Here is a 21,554-nt window from a genome sequence, read left to right as displayed (position 1 = left end):
GGAGTTGTCTCCTGGAGATCACACAAACAATCAGTTCCAACAGATTCCACAACAGAAGTAGAATATGTGGCAGTAGCTGAAGCAACAAAAGAAATTGTGTGGCTCAGGAAAATTCTTGAAGATTTGCAGGTAAAACAAGTACAATCAACTCCACTCATGATTGACAATACCTCTACAATAAAATTGGCCAAGAACCCAAAGTTCCATGATCAAATAAAGCACATCAATACTCAATATCATCTGATTCGACATCATGTTGAGGCTAAAACAATCCATCTCCATCATTGTTCCACAAATGAGCAAATTGCAGACATCTTCACCAAAGCGCTTGGAAGAGAAAAGCTTGAACGATTCAGAATGATGCTTGGACTCACCAACATCCCTTCAAATTAGGGGGGGGGGGGGGGGGGGGGGAATGTTGACACCTAATCCTCATGATTGGGTGAATATAATGTAAATAGATAAATAAATAATATGAACAGTCATCGGGAGATGAACTAAACAGTCTCTCCCTCATGTATTTAATGAAGACCTACCTGAAGGAATAAACATGAATCAATTTTTGGTTGAGGAGTTACTGCCTGGCCTGACAATAAGAATCATAAGGCTTATCCTCCCTTGAATTATGAGTTGAAATCATGACCTGCAACATGGCCTATTGTGAAGGGAACTTAACATTGAGGGAGTCCTCTTGAATAAGTGGAGTAGCAGCCCATGCGTGACAAGCATCCTAATCATATTCCACATTGAGATGGAGTTTCTGATTAGCATCAATAAGTGATGATGAGACCACTAGATAGGTAGTTTATTCCTCTAGAAGAGGCATGTGGTCAACATACAAGTGTACATCTGAAGGAGATGGTACCACCCAAGGGTCATTAAATTGATGGTATCTACTAGTGATGGAAGAGATTATATGCATGGGAGAAACAATAGTAGATGGAACATTAGGTGGTGACATAAGAAAAATTCTCATTAATTGCCTCAACCTCAGGCCCTTGTGCCATAACCTCAGAGAACTAGAGTTTGGGTAGTCAACCCTTTTATTCATTGCTGGTAAAAGGAAATTTGATGTGTTTTTCATGTCATTGGGCTTTGTTTAGTTAGAAATAGGCACAATGGGAAGAACAACAACTAGGATGTCATATGCACGAGAGAGCCCACCAAGTTATTTTCCTTGAGGATGGTTGGAATGACTTGCTACTAAGATGACATACACGCAAGAAAGCCCATTGAGTTCTTTTCCATGAGGATTGTTGAAATGACCTGTGGTCGGGATGACGTATGCAAAAGAGGAACCCACCAAGTTATTTTCCCTAAGAATTGATGGAATGTCTCATGGCTAGGATGACCTATGCATGGGTGGACAAATAGAGTTGACAGATAGACCCATGTCAGTATGACACCATTATATGGATAATTTAGAATGGATAATAGTCACAAAATATGATGGGGTCGAAATGATGGAGCCCACAACCTTATGTACATGTGGAAGGTGCCAATAGGCTAAGACATGTCTACGCAGATATCAGGTAGGTACCATGAGAGGTGTGAGACTATCAAGGATGACATTGTAGGTCCACAACAGTAACATGTGGGTGCCACATGGCGGTACCTTGTTAACATGGCATTATTTAGTTAGTCAAACTTTAAATTGGCATAAATTTTGATTTGAGGGTCAGATTTAGATAAAATTTAAATCATCGGAAAACTCTTGATGAGTTGAGCATGATGGTAATATCATAACTTAATTATGTAAGATTCAATGAAAGAGGGATTTTGTAACCCCATATCCATAATAGACCATGGAGGTCAGGTTAATTATGAAGTAACACCTCCCTCAACCCAAGAAGGTCCAAGGGGGTAGGAGGGAACATTACATAGCCAAATTAGTGACATGTGATTCCAAAACCCTTGATGAGACAACCATAATACTCTTCCTTAACTTCTTTTTCCTTCATTTATTTGATGCCTTAGCTCTTTTAGACATTTCCTTACATATACATGCCTTTCCCATATCTTGGCAAGGGCACCTCATATGAGGCAAATTTAGGTCAACTCATCCATCATGTGCTCTAGTCCACTTAGCCATGTCAAGCCTATCTCATTGTCTAATCATTTGCACCCAAGTGTCCCATTCCATTAGTCACTATTATTTCATGTCCAAGTCATCCAATTCTCCATCAATAAGTCCAATACATTTGCATTACCATTATTTTCAAGTCATGGGGGTAACTCCCCATGGGTCCTAACATCCAAATATTACACCCAAGGCATCTCAATTATTCTAAATAGAGGAAACTTGAATGGTCACCACTCCATGCTTTTCATCGTGCAAGCATGCCATGTCAATTTGTCTATCTACGGCAAGGATCACACTCTACATGGCACGATTCCTTTTACCATATGTGACAAAAGTCTCACAACAAGAGTTTATTGTATGAGAAGAAAAGTAAAGAAATTTAAGCAATGATATTGCAAGCAAGTTTTGGTATATAACAAATATGATGGATACCATTAATTGACTTCACACACATCATTCATGAAAATAAGAAATGTTATAATCAACTAGCATTCAAAGTTAGATTCCAACTTCAAGATGTATGTAATATTCCATCCTCACCTTATATACAAACTTAGGCACATAAACATTTTCCATTATTAATCCATGTCTAGGAAGGACTCTAGTAATCGATTTTCGTGTTGAACACTATTACTTTTGCATTGACCATGATACGTTATAATGTTTAAATTTATAAATAAATAATTAATTATTTTTTTTTAAATAAAAATAAATAATTTGTTAGTATTTCATTGTCTTAAAAAATTGTATGTCTTATTCAAGTGTTCCTGACAATTGTCCCATGTCAATCATGAAATTTTCTCACCTTGAGAACTCGTTAGTTTTCACAGGATCGCCGGTTTTCATGGGGATCTTGTAACCTAATTATAGAAGTTAACACATATATGAGTGTATATCATTAACCTAACATCCTCGGTTTTCATGGGGATCTTAGAAGTTAACACATATATGAGGGTATATCATTAACCTGACAGTTAGAGTCTTCCCGATATTTAAAGGGTATAAAAATAATAATATGTTGTTCATATATTTAATACGACAGGAAAAACAAAAGAAGCTTCCCCCAAACAAACAAATTTAACACATATTACTAAATGGTTTGTTAGGCACTTACGTCCAACAACCCTCACCTTACAATTTTAGAATATAAATGATTACCCTAACTATTTGGATGCATATTTTTATTTTGGTTTTGTCCTTCTATTTCTGACTGTGAAATTGCAGTTAATACTATTTTTTCTGGTCATCATCAGTCACTTCCTGAGTGATTCCTATTTGGCCTTACAATAGTTGAAGGTGAGAGACCCATTTTTAAAAGATTGTCTAATTTCAATACTGGTGTTTGAAGCCTAAACATGAAATGATAGCTAACACAAAGCACACGTTTAAACACTTGGAATGGGGCCATTACAAGCGGATGACATTTACACATGTAAGTAAATCACAATTATTTTTTGTTTTCTTTATATAAAATATAAATTATACATTTTTTTTGTTTTCTTTATATAAAAATGTATCATATGACATTTCTAATGTGATTTAGGGTTTAATGGCTAAGCTGTGCTATTAATTTGCATAATTGAATTGGAATTATTTTATAAAACAAAATTACAGGAAGAGAAGAGCTTTAGCTTTTGTTGTTTTTTTCTAAAAGGTATTTTTCTATATTCATTAAATATCTAATGTAAGATGTATCCATTACATATTTTTTACATAGCCTAAAAAATAAGGTTATGTCTAAACTATGAATTTCATGTAACCAATGAGACTTTAGGGTATGAAAATGTAATCAAATTCGTGCATAGAAAAACATTGAAATACCTAAGGGTATTATTCTTAAATAATATTTTTTTTAATCCATTACGTGCTATACTTATAATCTCGTGCTTTCATGGAATAGAGAAATATTTACTTTTTATTCCATTTTCTTTTCATATTTCCACATCCATGCAGGGTGGAAAGTGCTTTCAGTGTTACCATGGGTGCATCTAAATGAATCCATTCATAAAGATGCTTCGGAATGCAATCTTTGGAAGTGGCAAGGTTGAAATTTCAAATTTATTTTTAATTTTATAATAGAGACTCGTTTAAATTCTAAAATAAAAATTAATACTAAAAATATTATGTAAAGATATGATATGCCTTGTGTTGCAGATTTCATAATTCATATGAAAGAACATTTATGCTTTTTCCGGAAGTCGAAGGCTTTGTCCCAGACATGAACTTGCCAGAGTAGGGAGTGCTTTCTTCATTCATCGTTTGATTCTTAACTTCAGTTATATGATTGACTTATCCATTAATGAAAAATCTTTGTCTTAACTTCAGATATATGATTGAATAATCCAATAATACAAAAGTCTTTGTATTATAGTTTGTTTGTGAAACAAACCGTTTAATATCTAATTGAAGGCCGAATTAAAAACAAATTGCACATAGAAACTAGAACAACGGGATTGTGGAGTTTGAGAATGGATTACTCATTATCGTCCAACATTTTGGGAAAAAACAAAAATAGTGTGTAGGCGAGGAATGTAAATTAATATTGTAAATTCTTTAGTGCGTAGAAAAAATAAATTTATAGTTTTAGGAGTTTGAGAAAGGATTACTCAGTGTAATTCAGTATTTTGGGAAGACTTTAAATTAACATTGTAAGTATTTTATTGCATAGAAAAGATAATTTTTTTTAATGAAAATATTACAAAATAACAATTTTTGAATGGGTTTGTTTTCAAATATAAATGTAAATATAAAGGGAAAAAATTTAAGGATGCTTATAATAAAATATTTTATTAAAGTAAATCATAAATAAAATATTAATATAGAATTGTATTTAAAAATATATTAATAAAAAAATCATTTTAATGTGTACAATGAGATCCAAAATTAATTTTTATGTTTAACAAATTAGTATAAAATATTTTAAATATGGATCGATCTATTAAGGAGAGATAAATTTTGGAGCAAACCGATCTCACTCATCAAGCATGGAAAAAATGAAAAATAGCACATGCATTGGGAAGAATTTAAATTTAAATTCAAATTTTAATTTTAAGGTGATGCAAGAATTGTTTTGAAAAGTAATTAGTTCATCTAAATGTAGTATAGATTTACATTTTTTATATCCATATGCAAATTTATGTGTTTTGTTATTCCATTTATGGTCATATGATTTCTTTACACAAAATTTATGTACAAGAATATTGAAAATTGGATTGTTGGCAACCTAAACAACACAATTAAATAATTTCTAATATTTATATTAATATTAGATTTGACAATTTTTGTTATATAAGAAAAATTAATAGACAAGGAATGCAGAGTAACACTTGTTAATTTAAAAAAAAAAAAATATTTCCATTATTAATTTGAAAAAAAAATAATAAATTATTAAAAAATATAAAATCAACCAATCAAATAAAACGAGAATTAGGAAACCAATAATCTTTTCACTCCAATTTATAAATAAACATCACCCAAAAACCAAATCAAAAAGTACAACCGTTTCCAAAAAACATCCTGCTATAGAATTTTGACCATTAATCATAGTTATAGCAAACAACTCAAGATTTTGTATATGTTCTTAGAAGCTTATGAAGATATCTTAATGTTTGATATCAATCCTAATATTTAATATCAATTGCCTTATGTTTGATGTCAATTGATCCCAATCAGATGGTCATGATATAATGAGAGAAAACACATTGTCCTTTCAAGGCTAGATTTTATATTATTTCATATAAAATTAGTTTAAATAAAAATTCCACCACTGCCAATATCGAAGGGTTACAATTGATACGATGTAGCGCTCCTGCAATTGTAAATGGCATCCCTGTACATGTCGCTTCCTCATTTTCCTTGCAAAAGCAATGTTTCCATCCAGAACAAGCCTAACAAAAAAGAACTCGGTGTCTCGGTTTCTTGGGACTACTTTAAAAGGTAATTTATATGTATAATCCAATTAATCCGTGTAAAATAGTCATTTCTATCCCGAAAAAGTATTGAAATACATGCAAATAATAAAGCACTCGATCAACTCAGAGATGATATGCTGTTACATTTCAAGTTAAATATTTTTAAAAGAAATTAAAATTTAATCGATCAACTCAGGGATGGTATGCTGCTACATTTCCAGTTAAATATTTTTAAAAGTAAAATTAAAATTTAATTTACAATTCATTATGTGATATTTTGGAAATATACATATATGCAATTGTTTAGTAATTATTGGTTGCAACATTTGATTCTACATATTTGTGGACTAAAATGTGTAAGCGAGCATAAAGTCAATATGTTCAGTGGGGAGGAGAAATGGAGCGCGACTGCCGAGTGGAGGTGTGCTGCTGAAAGCATCCAACCAGAGGCTTCTGCGGTGATTCGATACCCTATAATCAAACTATAGGTGCGTATTTCTTCCAATGCATGCAGCGCATTCTTACTACGTTTCTACATGTCGGCCTCTGAACCAGGAGCGATACCCATGCTTGCATGACCTTCCTATCATGTTTCAATCACTGACATCTGGCTTACACTGAGGAAGGTGTCCTACATGCTTGTTGCTCCTGTGACACGCTCATCAAACTCTCAATATGTTGATTCTCCATCTGAACTATTAAGCCATCACTGAATTAAGAGGGAAGTTTTTCTGGTTAATCTTTCTTCCTCCTCCTTGCGAACTCTTTGCGCAATGACGGTTTTTCCTTCTTTAGAACGTTTCTATTTTGTAAAGGAGCTTTCTACCCTGGTTCTCTGTTATCCTGGACCTTTCTCTCGGCTTCCATTAGCTTCGGTCTCGGCTGTTTGGTCGTGGTATGTTGGCATTTACTTCTCAGCACCCTTCTCTCGACATGCTTGCGACTCCAGGTCAGTGATTTTTACTTTCTCCTGATCTTCATAAAGAAATTATGTCTAGAGAGAATTTTGCACTTATCAAATGGTTTTAATTTTTGGTTTTGATATCAGTCTGAATCTAGTTTACTGTTATAAAAGACTGAATTTGTCCTAGAAGGCATGTTTGTTTTTCTACTCGGGTATTCTTATTGAATTCACATGTCGGGGCCTATCAATTCGTTCTGGTTGTGGGTATTCGCATTCAAGCTAAAAAACTACTTTGTCATAACCAAACCTTGCTCAGATATACGTTTTAAGTTCAGCCCCTGGTGGTGTGTTTGCGAAGTTTTTTGTTGCTGCATCGTATGTCCTGAAGTTTCATCCTGAGCAATCTATGTATCTCTGATGCAAGAGATGTTTTGTCATCGGGGTTTTGATTGGGAGGATCATGTTAACCTTGAGATGATTTTTCGCATGAACAATCCCATGTAGAAGAGACCTCTGGAGGACTGGTAGTAGTCTTGGTCGCATTTCTGGCATTCCTTCAACACCGCCGGTCTCCTAGTTTTTCCGGGCCGGATTCTTTTTTCTGAGTATCGAAAATTAGTTTGGGTTCCGGGAAATTCTCCCGATCACATCCCTACTTTTCAAGACATCCTCGGGCAGAGTTTCTTGTAGATTCAAATCTTATGATATTCAGGGATAATTAATATTATAAGGTATGAGGTCAGATAACTGGGGACAAGAGAAGCCACCATTTTTCAAATAATCTTTCTCTATCTGCCATATCCTATCTCATGGTAACATCACGCTCTTTCAAAATCGGAAGATAGTTGGCCCTTTGATTAATGCTCTCCTTTCGGAAAGGGTGCCTCTTTATTCTCGAGGCTTCCTCTTGCCAGTCCTTTTGTCAGATAACCTCGATCTTGCCTTTTTGAACCTATTTTCTCTGGGTATTATACTCAGAGGGAGTCAGTCCACACATTCTGCCAATTTAATGCTTGATCCGACATATCTTCTTTTGGATTTATTAGTACTCCCGTGTTAATGACAGTAGGTGGACTTTTTAAGAATGGACCTTGCATCCGACACATCAGCCATGGAGGCCATGGTCCATGCAGTCCTTCAAGCAGAATCCTACCAAGGTGTCGCCACGTTGTCAAATGAATGGAAATCCACGCTGGATGATATGTTTGTCTGTCCCTCGGTTCCTTTCGATGACATGGATGGAAATGGTAGGGCAAAGGTAAGACCAAATCGCGAAGCTAGCCAAACCAATGTCCATCAAAAGGAAAAGGGTCATGACGAGTCTATGAACTATTCTAAAAAGAATCTGAAGCTTGTCAAAACTATTCCCCCACCTGTGGCGATCAAGCTTGAAAGTTCTTACCTGTCGGACCGCATAGAAAGCCTCCAGGAATATGCTCTGGTTGGTCGTTGGCACTTTCCAGAGATGGATGACACAAAGATGAGAAACTGGCTCGAACTGCAATGGAAACCTCTGATCGGCTACACTCCTATTGTGGCCAGACTGTTGAAAGAATGGTATTGCTTTCATTTCTTGAATTCTATCGACCTGGAAACCATTCAGAACCGCCCATGGGTTTATGGAAGGAGTTTCCTTGCGTTACATAAATGTTATTTGGGTTATAACCCATTGAAGAATACTCCTATCAATAACTTGATATGGGTTAAGCTACCTAGGCTTCCCCTGGAGTTGTGGTCAAAGGAAACCTTAACAAAGATAGGAAATGCCATAGGAAGATGTGTATATGTTGACCCTAGATGCCTGGGGCAAAAAGACAAACGTGTGGCTTGGATTCTCATAGAAAAAACCTACAGAGGAGGGTTCTCGGACCATATTGACATATTCTGGAGGGAGCTAAAAATAAATCATAGATTAGAATTTTGGGGAGTCCCCTTTAGATGCTCAGCGTGCCATCGGACGGGTCACCTAATCAAAAATTGCCCTCGTCAACCTGTCCTAAAAAACCGAAAGCATCATGGTTTATCTCAGTTTGCAGCAAACTCTTATAGGATGAAATCCCCATCCCCGGGAATAGAGAAGTTAACATCTACAAAAAGCATGTCTCCATCAGAGTCCGGTGAACAACAAAGGGTTATTAATCGTGAAGTTTATCAACAAACTCCATCTCCTCTCAAGAATCCAAATCCTTTGGATATTATTTCCCCTTCAATGCCTCCTCTGGAGCCTGCCTCTAATCACGAAATCCCCATCCCTCCTCCAGTTCCTCAATCTTTTAAAGATTCCAATAGGGAGGTTCATATTACCCTCATCCCATCCTCCTCTCCGTCACCAAAAAAGAAAAGGACCCCATCTGGAAAAGGAAAAGAACCTATGGTTACACCTACCCCCTTAAACTCCCCAGTCTCTTCTCCGACGAACTCAATTGAAGTGACTTGGACTATCTTATAAACAAGAAATCACTGGAACTTAGACCCCTCACTATTCATAATCCGGGGAAACAATCCTCTCCTCAAATAATCCCAAATTCTGCAAGGAACATTACGGTGAGAAGAGAAAACAACAGAGGTAGTAGACACTTTAAGGGGAGGGGCGATGAGGCAGGCAGTGGTGTTCGGAATCTTTCTCTTATAGATGTCCCTATCATTGATATGACTGAAGAAAGGCCTCTTAGAGCAAGCATGGCCGAAAAGAATCCCAAATGACTTTCATCATATCCATGAATGTAAGAGGTCTGGGGGCAGACAAAAAAAAATTGGCTCTAAAGAATTTTTTCCATTCAGTAAGACCTAAAATCATATTAATCCAAGAAACCATGCATAACACTTCTGTATCAATTTCCTATTTTAGGAAAATGTTTCCCTCCTGGCATATAACCGCTTCGGAAGCAAATGGCCTTTCTGGAGGCCTGGCGGTTTTATGGGATCCTGATTGGATCAAAGCAAAAGCATACAGATGTTTGGCAGGCATTCTCATCTCGGCACAAATTAGGGGGAAAGGCTGTCCGATCAACATATTGAATATTTACGCTCCTTACAAAAATAGATTGCCTTTCTGGGAGAAATTATTTGCTTCAGAAATTTTTGACATAGAATCTTTGATCATTGCAGGAGATCTAAATGTCACTTTAAACTTGGATGAAACATGGGGCATCAACAGAAAAAAGGACCCCCTTGCAGATCGCATCAAATATGAACTACTAAGCAGGAATCTTGTTGATATAAATCCTCCCAAAATGCTTCCGACTTGGGAAAATGGAAGGATCGAAGAGGCTTATATAGCCAAAAGACTTGATAGATTTATCCTTCATGCTAGTATAATCGATAGAATGGGCATGCCTTTCTCAACAATTGGGAATGTGTTCATATCAGATCATAGACCGATCCTTCTAGGCTGGAGAGAAAAGGGTTTTAGAAAAGGCTATTCATTCAAATTTAACAGGACACTTTTGGAAGAACCAGAGTTTAATGAGGTTATAATAAGAACCTGGAAAGAGCTGTCATCAACAGAGAATATGCCCCCTTTTTTGACCTTTAGGGACAAGCTGGACTCCATTAGAAAGGTGGTTAAGGATTGGCAATTCAAAAACAAGCAAATGAATAGAACAGCTCTCCGGGAAATTCAAAAGGAACTGGACAGCATCTCAAGAGTTCTGGCTGCTCAACTACTCACTTTCAAAATGAGGTGCCATATAAAGGAGCTTCAAATGAAAAAATTAAAAATCCTGGATCAGGAAGAAGCTTTTTGGAGATTAAAGAGTAGGGCGATTTGGCTTAAGGAGGGGGACAAGAACACAAAATTTTTCCACAAGTTTGCGAGCTCCAGACATGAGAAAAATTCTATATGGAAAATAAGTGATGGAAAGGGGAGTTTCCTATACTCTCAACAAGACATCTCAAACGAGGCTGTTAGATATTTTCAAAATCAGTATAAGAAAGTTGAGGACTGCAGGATATTCTATGGGGCATTGATTTATTCACACAAATGTTCGATGAAGAACTAAATGATCGTCTTTTCCAGCCAGTAACCGAGGAGGAGCTGTTAGAAACAATGAAATCTTTTAAAAGGGATAAGTGTCCTGGCCCAGATGGCTGGACCGTAGAATTCTTCATCCACTTTTCTGATATTATCAAAACTGATTTGCTAAGGATGGTAGAAGGATCCAGAATATCAGGGAGCATTCATCAGAAAACTTCTTCCACTCATATAACCTTCATTCCGAAAAAAAGGGGAAGCAGAATCATTCCAAGATTTTAGACTGATATCCCTTTGTAACATTTCCTTCAAAATCATCTCAAAAACTATTGCAGAAAGAATCAAAGAAACTCTTTCAAGGTTCTTAACAAAGGATCAGCACGGATTTTTAAAGGGAAGGAATATTCTGGATGCAGTTGCAAACACACAAGAAAGTCTGTTTGCCATGCATGCTAAAAAAAGGGAAGTTGTTATTTTCAAAATCGACCTCCGAAAGGCATATGATTGCCTTAATTTGGGTTTCATTAGGTGCTTACTTGCAAAGATTGGATTAAGAACCAACATGATAAACTAGATAATGGCATGTGTTGAGAAGGTGAACTATGCTATCATTGTAAATGGGATTCCATCTTCTTACTTTCTAGCTGCCAGAGGTCTTCGCCAAGGCTGCCCACTGTCGCCTCTTTTGTTCATCTTAGCAATGAATTCGCTAAGTCTCCACATCAATAAGGCAGTCAAGGAAAACAGGTGCCGCCCATTGAAAATCTGCAGAAACAACTTCATCTCGCATAACTTATTTGTAGATGATATTCTTATGTTTGGAATGCTGTGCAGACTCACCTGGCTGTGCTTTTATGACATCCTAAAAAATTTTCAAAAAGCCACAGGATTGAAAATAAACAAATCAAAGTCAGTAATCTACCATAATGATGTCAATTTGGAAGCAGTAGAATGGATATCCTCTCTGTTTGGAATAGAGACGCAATCCATTAAGCATGGAATAAAATACTTGGGTTTCCAGCTAAAAGCAAAGGGATATTCAAAATTGGATTGGCAATGGATTCTAGATAGGTATTATAAAAAGATATCAGTTTGGGAATACAGATGTCTATCATTGGCAGGAAGAGTGATCTTGGCGCAATCGGTCTTAACTCAACTTGCAGTATACTGGGCTCATTTATTTTTTCTTCCTGCAAGTATCATTCAAAAAATGAATAAGCTAACTGCAAATTTTATATGGGGCGGCCAATCAGAAAAAAGGAAATTTCATTTGTCTAAATTATCTAATATCTCTCTGCCGAAGAGCCTGGGTGGATGGGGCCTGCTAGACTTGCGGACTTTTGGAAAGGCACTTTTATGTAAGTCATTATGGAGAGGGATTTATGGAGAGGGTCCATGGAGTATCACAATTCAAAAGACATATATGGGCAACAAGGATATCTCACACTGGTTTAGGTTGGGAAGGATTGGTTCCACATATGGGTCAGCAATATGGCTGAGCTTCCGCAAGATAGAAGGTTATTTCCTGAAGAATTTAGCATGGTGTTTCCAATCCGGCAACAGGATCCTTATTGGAATAGATCATTTTCAGAGCGGTTTGGAAGAAATCAATGTGCCTAAAGGATTGATAAAATTTTTCCATAGAAAAGGTTTTTTCTATTGGGACAAACTAATTTCTGATTGGCAGGGTCCGATCCCTCTATGGAAAGAGGCAGAAAATATGGAGATGCCAGATACTATAGCCCAAATATGGAGGAACATCAGAACATGCCTGAGAAACTGCAGCATATATCGCTCTTTGGAATCTGAATGTCTTATTTGGAAGGATTCAAAAGGTATTAACCTGGTTTGTGTTAAGGATATTTATCAGAATATGATTGGTAAAAAGGGTGCTCTTCCCAGTCCTATTTTCCCAATTGCTTTTTGGAAAACTGGATGTCCTTCCAAAATGATTCATTTTTCATGGTTGACTTTCCACAACAAAAATTTATCATGGGAAAACTTGAAAAAGAGGGGATGGCATGGACCAAGTATCTGTTTAATATGCAAATCGGCTGAGGAAAGCAACTGTCACATGTTTTTAAACTGCCAAAGAACTCAGCAATTATGGCAATCTCTGGAAAATATTTATGGAATCCCACATATTTCTCATGCTTCCACAAAAGAAGCATTTCTTTGGTGGAGTGGGCAGAAGGAATCCTGGAGGCCGATAGTTATTATCACCCTCTGGAGCATTTGGAGATGGAGAAACAATGTTATTTTCAATGACAGGAAAGAGCCTTTCTTGGAAATTTTGACTAATATTGTATCCCTCTATGACTCTTTACCGGAAAAGACTCACAAGCAAAAAAAGGAGAATTGTAAAGAACATGCGCAGGCTCACACAATGCTTCCAAGAGCGTATTTCGATGGAGCTGTGCAGAATGGTTCCTGTGGTTGTGGAGTGCACATCATAATGAATGAAAATGTACAATATCTCATCCATTGGAATGGGGGAATGGGCTCCAACAGCAAAGTTGAGGGGATGGCTCTTGCAAGCCTTCTAAATTTTTGCTTTTTTCTCAACATTCAGGCAGTCTCAATCTTTGGAGATTCCAAAGTTATGGTGGATTATGTATCAGGGAAAAATAATATTTACAAGCCTCACCTTGTAGGCTGGATGGATAGGATCAGGTTTTTCTGGAGGATGGAAGGATGCATTATTCACCATATCAAGAGGGCTCAGAACCAGCAAGCAAACTTTTTGTCAAGGGAGGGTCTTCAATCAGAACCAGGTTTTTGGTATATGAAGGTAAAGTCTGAAGAGGATTTTTTCTCTATCTAGGATTTCTCCCTTCTAGGTTTTTAATTCCATATTAGCTGATACACAAGTATGCACTGTTTTTTGTTTCCTCTTTTGTCCTATTGTCCCTCTGAATTTTGTTTATGAATGAGCGAAGTATAATGTGAATCTCCTATTCAGTGCTCCCCTCCTTCTGGTAATCTAATTTCTTTCTATTTCCTTTCTATGAGAAATGCAAAATTTTTGAATCTTGCTGGAAGCTCCTTGAACTGTGTTTTTCCTTGAAATCTTGTCTTTATGCTAGGATTATGATGCCCATCTCATCTAGTCTTTATAATGGTTCATCTATAAATTGACCATATACAGTACTACATGTAAATGTACTTTCTGTCTCTTTATATATCTTATATAATACAATCTTGGTTTTTTTGCCCTGAAAAAATTGTTTAGTAATTATTATAGAATTAAATACATTTTAAATATAATATAATTTATTTTGATAACTATAAAATATATATTAATTGATGTGTGTGGACTATAGTTTTTATTTTATTCTAAATTTTATATTTATTTTTTATAGCAACATTTTACACTGAAATTATTAATTGATGTGTGTGGACTGTAGTTTTTATTTTATTCTAAATTTTATATTTATTTTTTATAGCAACATTTTACACTGAAATCATTATTCTATTTGACATTAAAACTGAACCCAATTTTTACTTTTACTCCAATCCCACTCTAACTCTGCAGTGACCATGAATTAAAATACGGTGCCTTCACGATATAATAAAAAATTGTATACCAACTCCAAACCCACGAGAAGTCGGGACATGACATACAAATCGAATCCCGGAAAGACTACTTGAATAACCTCGACACAACGTAATTCAATTTTATGAGAGATTTTCGGTTGATATTTTATTTTATTTGTTGACGCGTTTTTAAGCAATTAATATGGTTTATGAGCAGAACAAATTGAAGAATCAAATCCAGATCTAGCTTTACATGTTATAATAAATAACCATTAATTACATTTAACTGGGAAAGTGATAAAGTACCCCTTTCAAGTCAAACAAATTCTAACTTTGGCAGTCATTGTACGGTGCACCTACTTATGTAATAAATATATTCCACCAAGTTACGAACATATAAATTAATATATTCGTGAACGGCGAATGTCCCCGAAGTGTCGGAGTGTGTAAGTCTCTCATATTGACTCAGCATCCTTCCAGAGCTCTGCATCATCGGCGCTGAAAATGTCTACCACGCGTATTGCTCAGCTGCTGACACCAAATCATTTCTTTTTTGTCTTGAGTGTTTCAAAACGCAGAATGGGTCTAAATTTTGGAGTTGATCACTTCCACAATCCATACATTTAGACTCCTTTAATTGTAAAATTTTTCGAGGCTCTTTGTACTCACTGCTCATAGTTCCGGACCCCAGTGTTCATACGCACGATTTCTAAGTTAAAAACAGAGGCAGTATCCTACGCAATCTGTTCATATAATATACTCGTTATAACCAATGGAGATATAAGAAACAACAGCAGATCACCGAAGAGAAGAAGACAGCGTAGTGCCCACGGCGCATCCGATAACATGAGGAGAGACATGCTCACAGACCTCACCACCTTCGACAAACACCCTTGCGCGATAAGCCGTCAAAATCCGGAAAACCCGAGTGGGCAATTGGCCGATTTGGATGCCAATTCGGCCTCAGCCGACCAAATAATGCTGTGTTGGAACTAGAACTCGTCCAAACAATTGATGTTGTTCCAGAGCTGCAGAAAAGAAGCCAACGAGTATCTCGCCACCGTGGATGGCCTCCGTTACTTCATGGAAAATCTCGTCACTGACTGCAGCTCCGCCAAAGTGATGTGCGCCCAGTGCCTCATGGAAGTGTGTATGACCCGCCTCAAAATAGAATTTCAGCGAATTCTGTCCACTAACGTCGAGCCGAACATGGCGCCCCACGATGGCAACTCGAGCCACGCTTCCTCGGACGACGAGTGGACAGGCGCAGACGGGAGCAATGACGGCTGCCATCAGTGTGGGAATTCTAACGCTGACCAGATTTGCGAAATCGAGATGATGCCGCTGGACGCCGTGCAGGACCTCCACAGCATCGCGAAACATATGGTTGCCGCAGGGTACGGCAGGGACTGCGTTCGAATCTACGGGCAAACCAGAAAGTCTGTAATCTAAGGGTGTCTCAACAGAATTGGCATCGAATGGCTGAGTATGAGCGACCTGCAAAAATGGAGTGGGGACTTCTCGTCATTAAGATCAACAACTTGATACGCGCCTTCAGAATAGCAGTCAGGATTTTGTTCGCGAGCGAGAAACGGCTCTGTGATGAGATTTTTGCAGGGCTTCATAACGTCAGGGATTCCTGTTTCGCCGAGGTCGTCAAGGGGCCAACAACAAAGCTTCTGGCATTTGGGGAATCCGTGGCAAAGAGAAAAAAATCGAGCGAAAGGCCTTCAGGGTGCTCGACATGTAGAAGGCTCTGTCCAAGCTAATGCCCCATTTCGACGTCGTTTACTGCCAGAAATCGTGTGCGTGCTTGAGGACGCAGCTTTCTACCATCGTCGTTCGGCAGGGACAGTCGACATGGGAAATTTGGACGGAATTCGCAAAGGCAATCGAGGTGGACTATTCAAACACACCGGTAGCCGGCGGCGCGATTCATCCGCTTACAAGGTATGTTATGAATAATCTGAGGTGTGTGTCAGATTACAAGGAACCTCTCATGAGCATAATCGCCAATTCGCCCTTTGATATTCCCAAGGCCGTGCCTCATGGCCTCAAGGACTTGTTTGTGGACTTGAATAGGCCGGCCTCTGATCTGTCTATGAAACTGGGATGGATTATCATCATTCTGCAATGTAAGTTGGATTTCAAAGGTAGCCTCTACAAGGACGTTTCCCTGTCATACCTGTTTCTAATGAACAATCTTCATTACATTGTCAAGAACGTTAAAGGATCGAAGCTTCTAGGGCTGTTAGGGTATGGCTGGTTGAAGAAAAATCAGAACAAAGTGAGACATTATTCCGAAAATTATAAGTAAGTGGCCCGGATGAAGGCTCTTAATTTTTTGATGGATGAGGGGATTCATGTGAGTTTGTGTATTTCCAGTGGGATATCACTGCAAGCCCTGAAAGACAGACTCAAGCGTTTCAATTTTGTATTCGAAGAAGTGCTCACGAACCATTCAGGTTGGATGGTGCCGGATGCGCAGCTCCGTGAGGAGATTATGATTTCGATCGCAGCGAAGATAATACCAGCCTATCGGTCTTTGTTGGGAAGATTCAGAAAGTATTTGGTATCTAGAAGGCACTCTGATATGTATATTAAGTACAGTGCTGAAGGCCTGGGAGCTCATCTCTTGAATTTATTTCATGGCAATCCATTATCCTTGAGTTCAAAGAAATTCTAGAAGGAAGGAAGAAGTATATTTCATTGGAATATTGCAGATATGCCATTATAATAAAATACTTTTCAATTACAAACACCACAGCAAAAGTATGCACAGTAGTACTCCGGGCCTGTGTTTTTTTAGTTTTGTGCTTTGGTGAAAGCCCAATACTTGAGAATGTAATAGCTGCAATTTGTCGTGTATTATAAATAACTAATTTAGTCATATAAATTGAATGTATTATAAATAATTAATTTAGTCATATAAATGTAATGAATTGTGAGCATGGATTAAATTATTATTAAATATTACGTTATTTATTTTATTGGGTTGAGGAAGTTTTTTTGTTTAATGTAAAAGAAATGGTGTAATGTGCTGTATGTAAAAATTTTGATTCAATAAAACTACATAAAAACAAAAATAAATAAAATAAAAAATATATTTTTATAATTATTAATTAAAATATATCAAAAAAATTCCATAAAAATAATATAAGATAAAATTTAAGATAAAATAATTATTAATTATATTTATTAATAAGTAAACTAATTTAAATTTACCTTTATTGGAACTTATAATTACTCTAGCATACAAGAGATGGTTAAATTAAAGAGTTAGTTAACTGACTAAGTCTAGTGAATTTAAGTTTAGTGAATTTAAGTTAAATCACATTTTGGGAAAAATCAAATTTAAAATATATACCTGTTAAATTATACAACCCAAAAATTTAAATACTCCTCAGCTAATCCTAATTCATTGTAATAAAGAACAACTAAAGTCTCCAAAAATATGCAGCTGCAGGCTGGGTGAAAAGTTAAGATTTGTTTTTTGGAGTGTAAGAGGGAAAGTGTAACGCCCTGCGGTTCATACCGGGCGCGCGCTCCTCCAACTCGCAAAATTGACTAAGTGTCGAATCACCATCGCACTTGGGCGCGCGAGTTATGGGCGTGCGAAGCCATACTTATATGCGATGGATGATGGGTAATGAGCATACCCAAGCCGACGGTGAGAAACGAAGGCAAGGGGCGCTCATGTTAAACATTTGAAGGGTCGGCCAGGAGACAACGCACAAGGTAGTGTGCGTATAAATATGGTGGACTGCGATTCATTTTGGCAAGCAATCTTCGCTCTTGCTCCAACGCACAAGGAGGAGTGCGCAGAAAAGAGGAGCGCAGAAGTGTGATACGACGAGCGGTTGGATGAGCCCGCCGAGTCGGGCGTTCCGGGTGTGAGTCGGTTGTGTGGTGCGAACGGGCGCCACCACACGGTTGTATATCTTGTTGTGTGTTGTGGTTCGGCGGTGGGTTCGTGCACGGGTGCGCCCGCCCGCCCAACGACACAAGAGGTGTATATGTTATATGTTGTAAACTTGTATTCGGTGGAGTTTTGGCAAGGCCGCCGTGCGCTCTTGCACGGGCGGGCGCCCTCCCGGTTTTGTAACTTTGCACATATAATAAAAGAGATTGATTATTATTATTGCCGAGTTGATTTTATTATTGTATATTGTTAATGGTTTCCGCACATTAATAATATGAATTCATGTTGATTATGAATTGTTAAGGCGTAGTTCGTAAAGTTTATTAATGATGGAACATCTTAATAACTTAGGCGGTGCCGCACCCGCTCAATTAAACGAAAAAAGAATTGGGGGCGTGACAGGTGGTATCAGAGCAAAGGTTGCTCGTGACGAAGGTGAAATGATGAAGCCTGATAGAGCAGGGTTGCTCATGACAGGTGAAGCTGATAAGGTTATGGAGAAATCATGGATGAACAGTCTGGGTTTCGTAGACTTCATGGTTCATGGCAAGACCATTCAAGCTCTGGTGGACACAGGTGCCACACATAACTTTATGACGACACGGTTGGCAAAAGAGGTTGGGCTGACGATCACCCCATCAAATATGGAGGTCAAGGCAGCGAACTCTAGAGCTAAGGTGGCGAGTTTGGTACACGAAGTACCTGTGCAGATAAAAGACTGGAAAGGTCAGTTGGACTTCACGGTGATGGAGATGAACGAATTGATATGATACTCGGACGGGATTTCTTGAAGGGCAACAAGGCTATTGTTGTCCCCTTCTGTGATGAGGTGGTGCTGCTTGGACAGTCACAAACTTGGACTTTCCCACTCATAGGCAAAGAAGGGAAGTCAAGGTGCAGCATGTTTCAGCACTGAGTTTGGAGAAGGCTATGAAGGATTCAAATATGGAGACATATGCGGTGATGTTCAAGGATGTTGAAGGTGATGGAGTGGGGACGCCTGTTCCAGCTAAGATATCTGATGTGCTTACCAAGTATGCGAATTTGATGCCTGATGAGCTTCCGAAGAAAATTCCACCAAGGCGTGCAGTGGACCATAGCATTGAGCTTGAGCCAGGAAAGCAACCCCCGGCTAAAGCACCTTATCAATTGTCAGGGCCTGAGTTGGAGGAATTGAAACGCTAGTTAAAGGAGTTAACTGAGGCAGGTTTCATTAGACCTTCAAGGTCCCCTTATGGAGCTCTGATATTGTTCCAGCGGAAGAAGGATTCGAATGAGCTACGGATGTGCTGTGATTACTGTGCATTGAACAAGCAGACGGTAAGGAACATATATCCTTTGCCATTGGCTGCTGATTGCTTTGACAAGCTTGCGAAAGCCCGAGTGTTTTCCAAGCTGGACTTGAGGCATGGGTATTATCAGGTGCGGATAGCTGAAGGAGACGAGAAGAAGACCGCGATAGTAACAAGGTATGGTAGCTTTGAGTTCCTTGTTATGCCATTCGGTTTGTGCAATGCTCCTGCTACGTTTTGCACTTTGATGAATGATGTTCTACTACCATACTTAGATTCGTTCGTAGTAGTATACTTGGACGATATAGTGGTGTTCAGTGACAACATGGAGGATCATAAGAAACACTTGGCGATGGTATTCGAGGCACTGAGGGCAAATCAGTTGTTCTTGAAGAAGTCTAAGTGTGTGTTCGCTCAGACCGAGATTCCATTCCTTGGGCATATTGTTGGTCAAGGGTACATACGGATGGAGCCGAGCAGAGTGAAGGCAATTGAGGACTAGGTTGAACCGAAGAATGTCCATGAGATGAGGGTGTTTTTGGGCATGACCAACTACCAACGAAAGTTTGTAGAGGGGTACTCCAAGGTGACATCGGCACTGACAGACTTATTGAAGAAAGACAAGAGGTGGAGTTGGACGAGCAAATGTCAAGAGGCATTTGATGACTTGAAGAAGAGGATGGTTACAGCACCGATACTGAAGTTGCCTGACTTCGAGAGACCGTTTGAGGTGCACACTGATGCTTCAGATTTTGCCATAGGAGGAGTTCTTATGCAGGATGGGCATCCAGTGGCATATGAGAGTCGGAAGTTGCAGGATAGAGAACGGAGGTATCCGGTCCATGAGAAGGAGATGACTGCCATCATCCATTGTCTTCATGTGTGGAGGCATTACCTGATTGGGAAGCCGTTTGTTGTCAAGACTGACAACGTTGCAGCAAGTTATTTTGCATCACAACCGAAGCTTTCTGCGAAGCAAGCTCGTTGGTAGGACTTCTTGGCAGAATTCGACATGACTATCGAGTATAGACCGGGTAGACACAATGCAGTAGCAGATGCCCTTAGCAGGAAGGGACAACTTGCAGCATTGGAGGAAGGAGAAGACCGGGCAGCAAAGAGTAGGATTCGAGTTCAGATGTCAGAAGAGATGCAGAACAAGATCAAGGAAAGTGTTGAAACCGATACTTTGGCGCAGAATATAGTGAAGCAGATAAAGGAAGGGAAGACACGAAAGTTCTTTCTACGAGACGGGTTCTTGTTCTTTGGAAACCGACTCTATGTTCCAAAGTCATCCGGACTCAGGAGGCACCTTTTGAAGGAGTGCCACGATTCTCCGTGGGCTGGCCACCCAAGGCAGCGTCGTTATTTGGCATTGTTGGAGAGAGGATTCTTTTGGGAAAAGATGAGAGAAGATGTGGAGGAGTATGTACATACGTGCATCATTTGTCAGCAGGACAAATCGGATACTCAGAGACAAGGAGGACTGTTGCAGCCTTTACCGATTCCAGAGAGGCCATGGATGAGTGTCTCGATGGACTTCATCACTCAGTTACCACAGGTTCAGGGGTATAATGGGATTATGGTCGTGGTTGATCGTTTTCCAAAGTATGTTGTCTTTGTTCCTACAAAGATACCTTGTGGATCCGAGCGGACTGCGGAGTTGTTCTTTAAGAACATAGTGAAGTATTGGGGGATGTCGTTGAGTATTGTGTCGGATAGAGATCCGCGTTTTACAGGGAGATTTTGGACCACATTGTTCAAGCTGGTCGGGACAGAGTTGTTGATGAGTTCGAGTTACCATCCGCAGACAGATGGGCAGACCGAGAGGATCAACGCATTGCTGGAGGACTACTTGCGACATTATGTGACGACTGATCAGAAGAATTGGCCCGAACTCTTGGATATTGCTCAGTTTAGCTACAATATTCAAAA

The 21,554-nt window shown here is 38.6% G+C and overlaps 1 protein-coding gene across 1 annotated transcript; it reads left to right on the top strand.

Moving 5' to 3' along the window:
- Positions 1–15,886: 15,886 nt before the first annotated feature.
- Positions 15,887–17,094, top strand: LOC149189358 (exocyst complex component EXO70B1-like). Its single transcript, XM_089410202.1, has 3 exons — positions 15,887–16,154; positions 16,391–16,664; positions 16,794–17,094. Exons 1-3 carry the CDS (start codon positions 15,887–15,889, stop codon positions 17,092–17,094), a joined length of 843 nt encoding a protein of 280 aa, XP_089266328.1.
- The last annotated feature ends 4,460 nt before the right edge of the window (positions 17,095–21,554 follow it).

This window comes from Pinus tabuliformis, chromosome 3_1, assembly GCF_031772625.1.
Source record: "Pinus tabuliformis cultivar Carrire ecotype Pingquan chromosome 3_1, CPIR1, whole genome shotgun sequence".
NCBI lineage: Eukaryota > Viridiplantae > Streptophyta > Pinopsida > Pinales > Pinaceae > Pinus > Pinus tabuliformis.
Note: the sequence above shows the minus strand (reverse complement) of the source record. Positions and strands in the feature narration are given on the sequence as shown.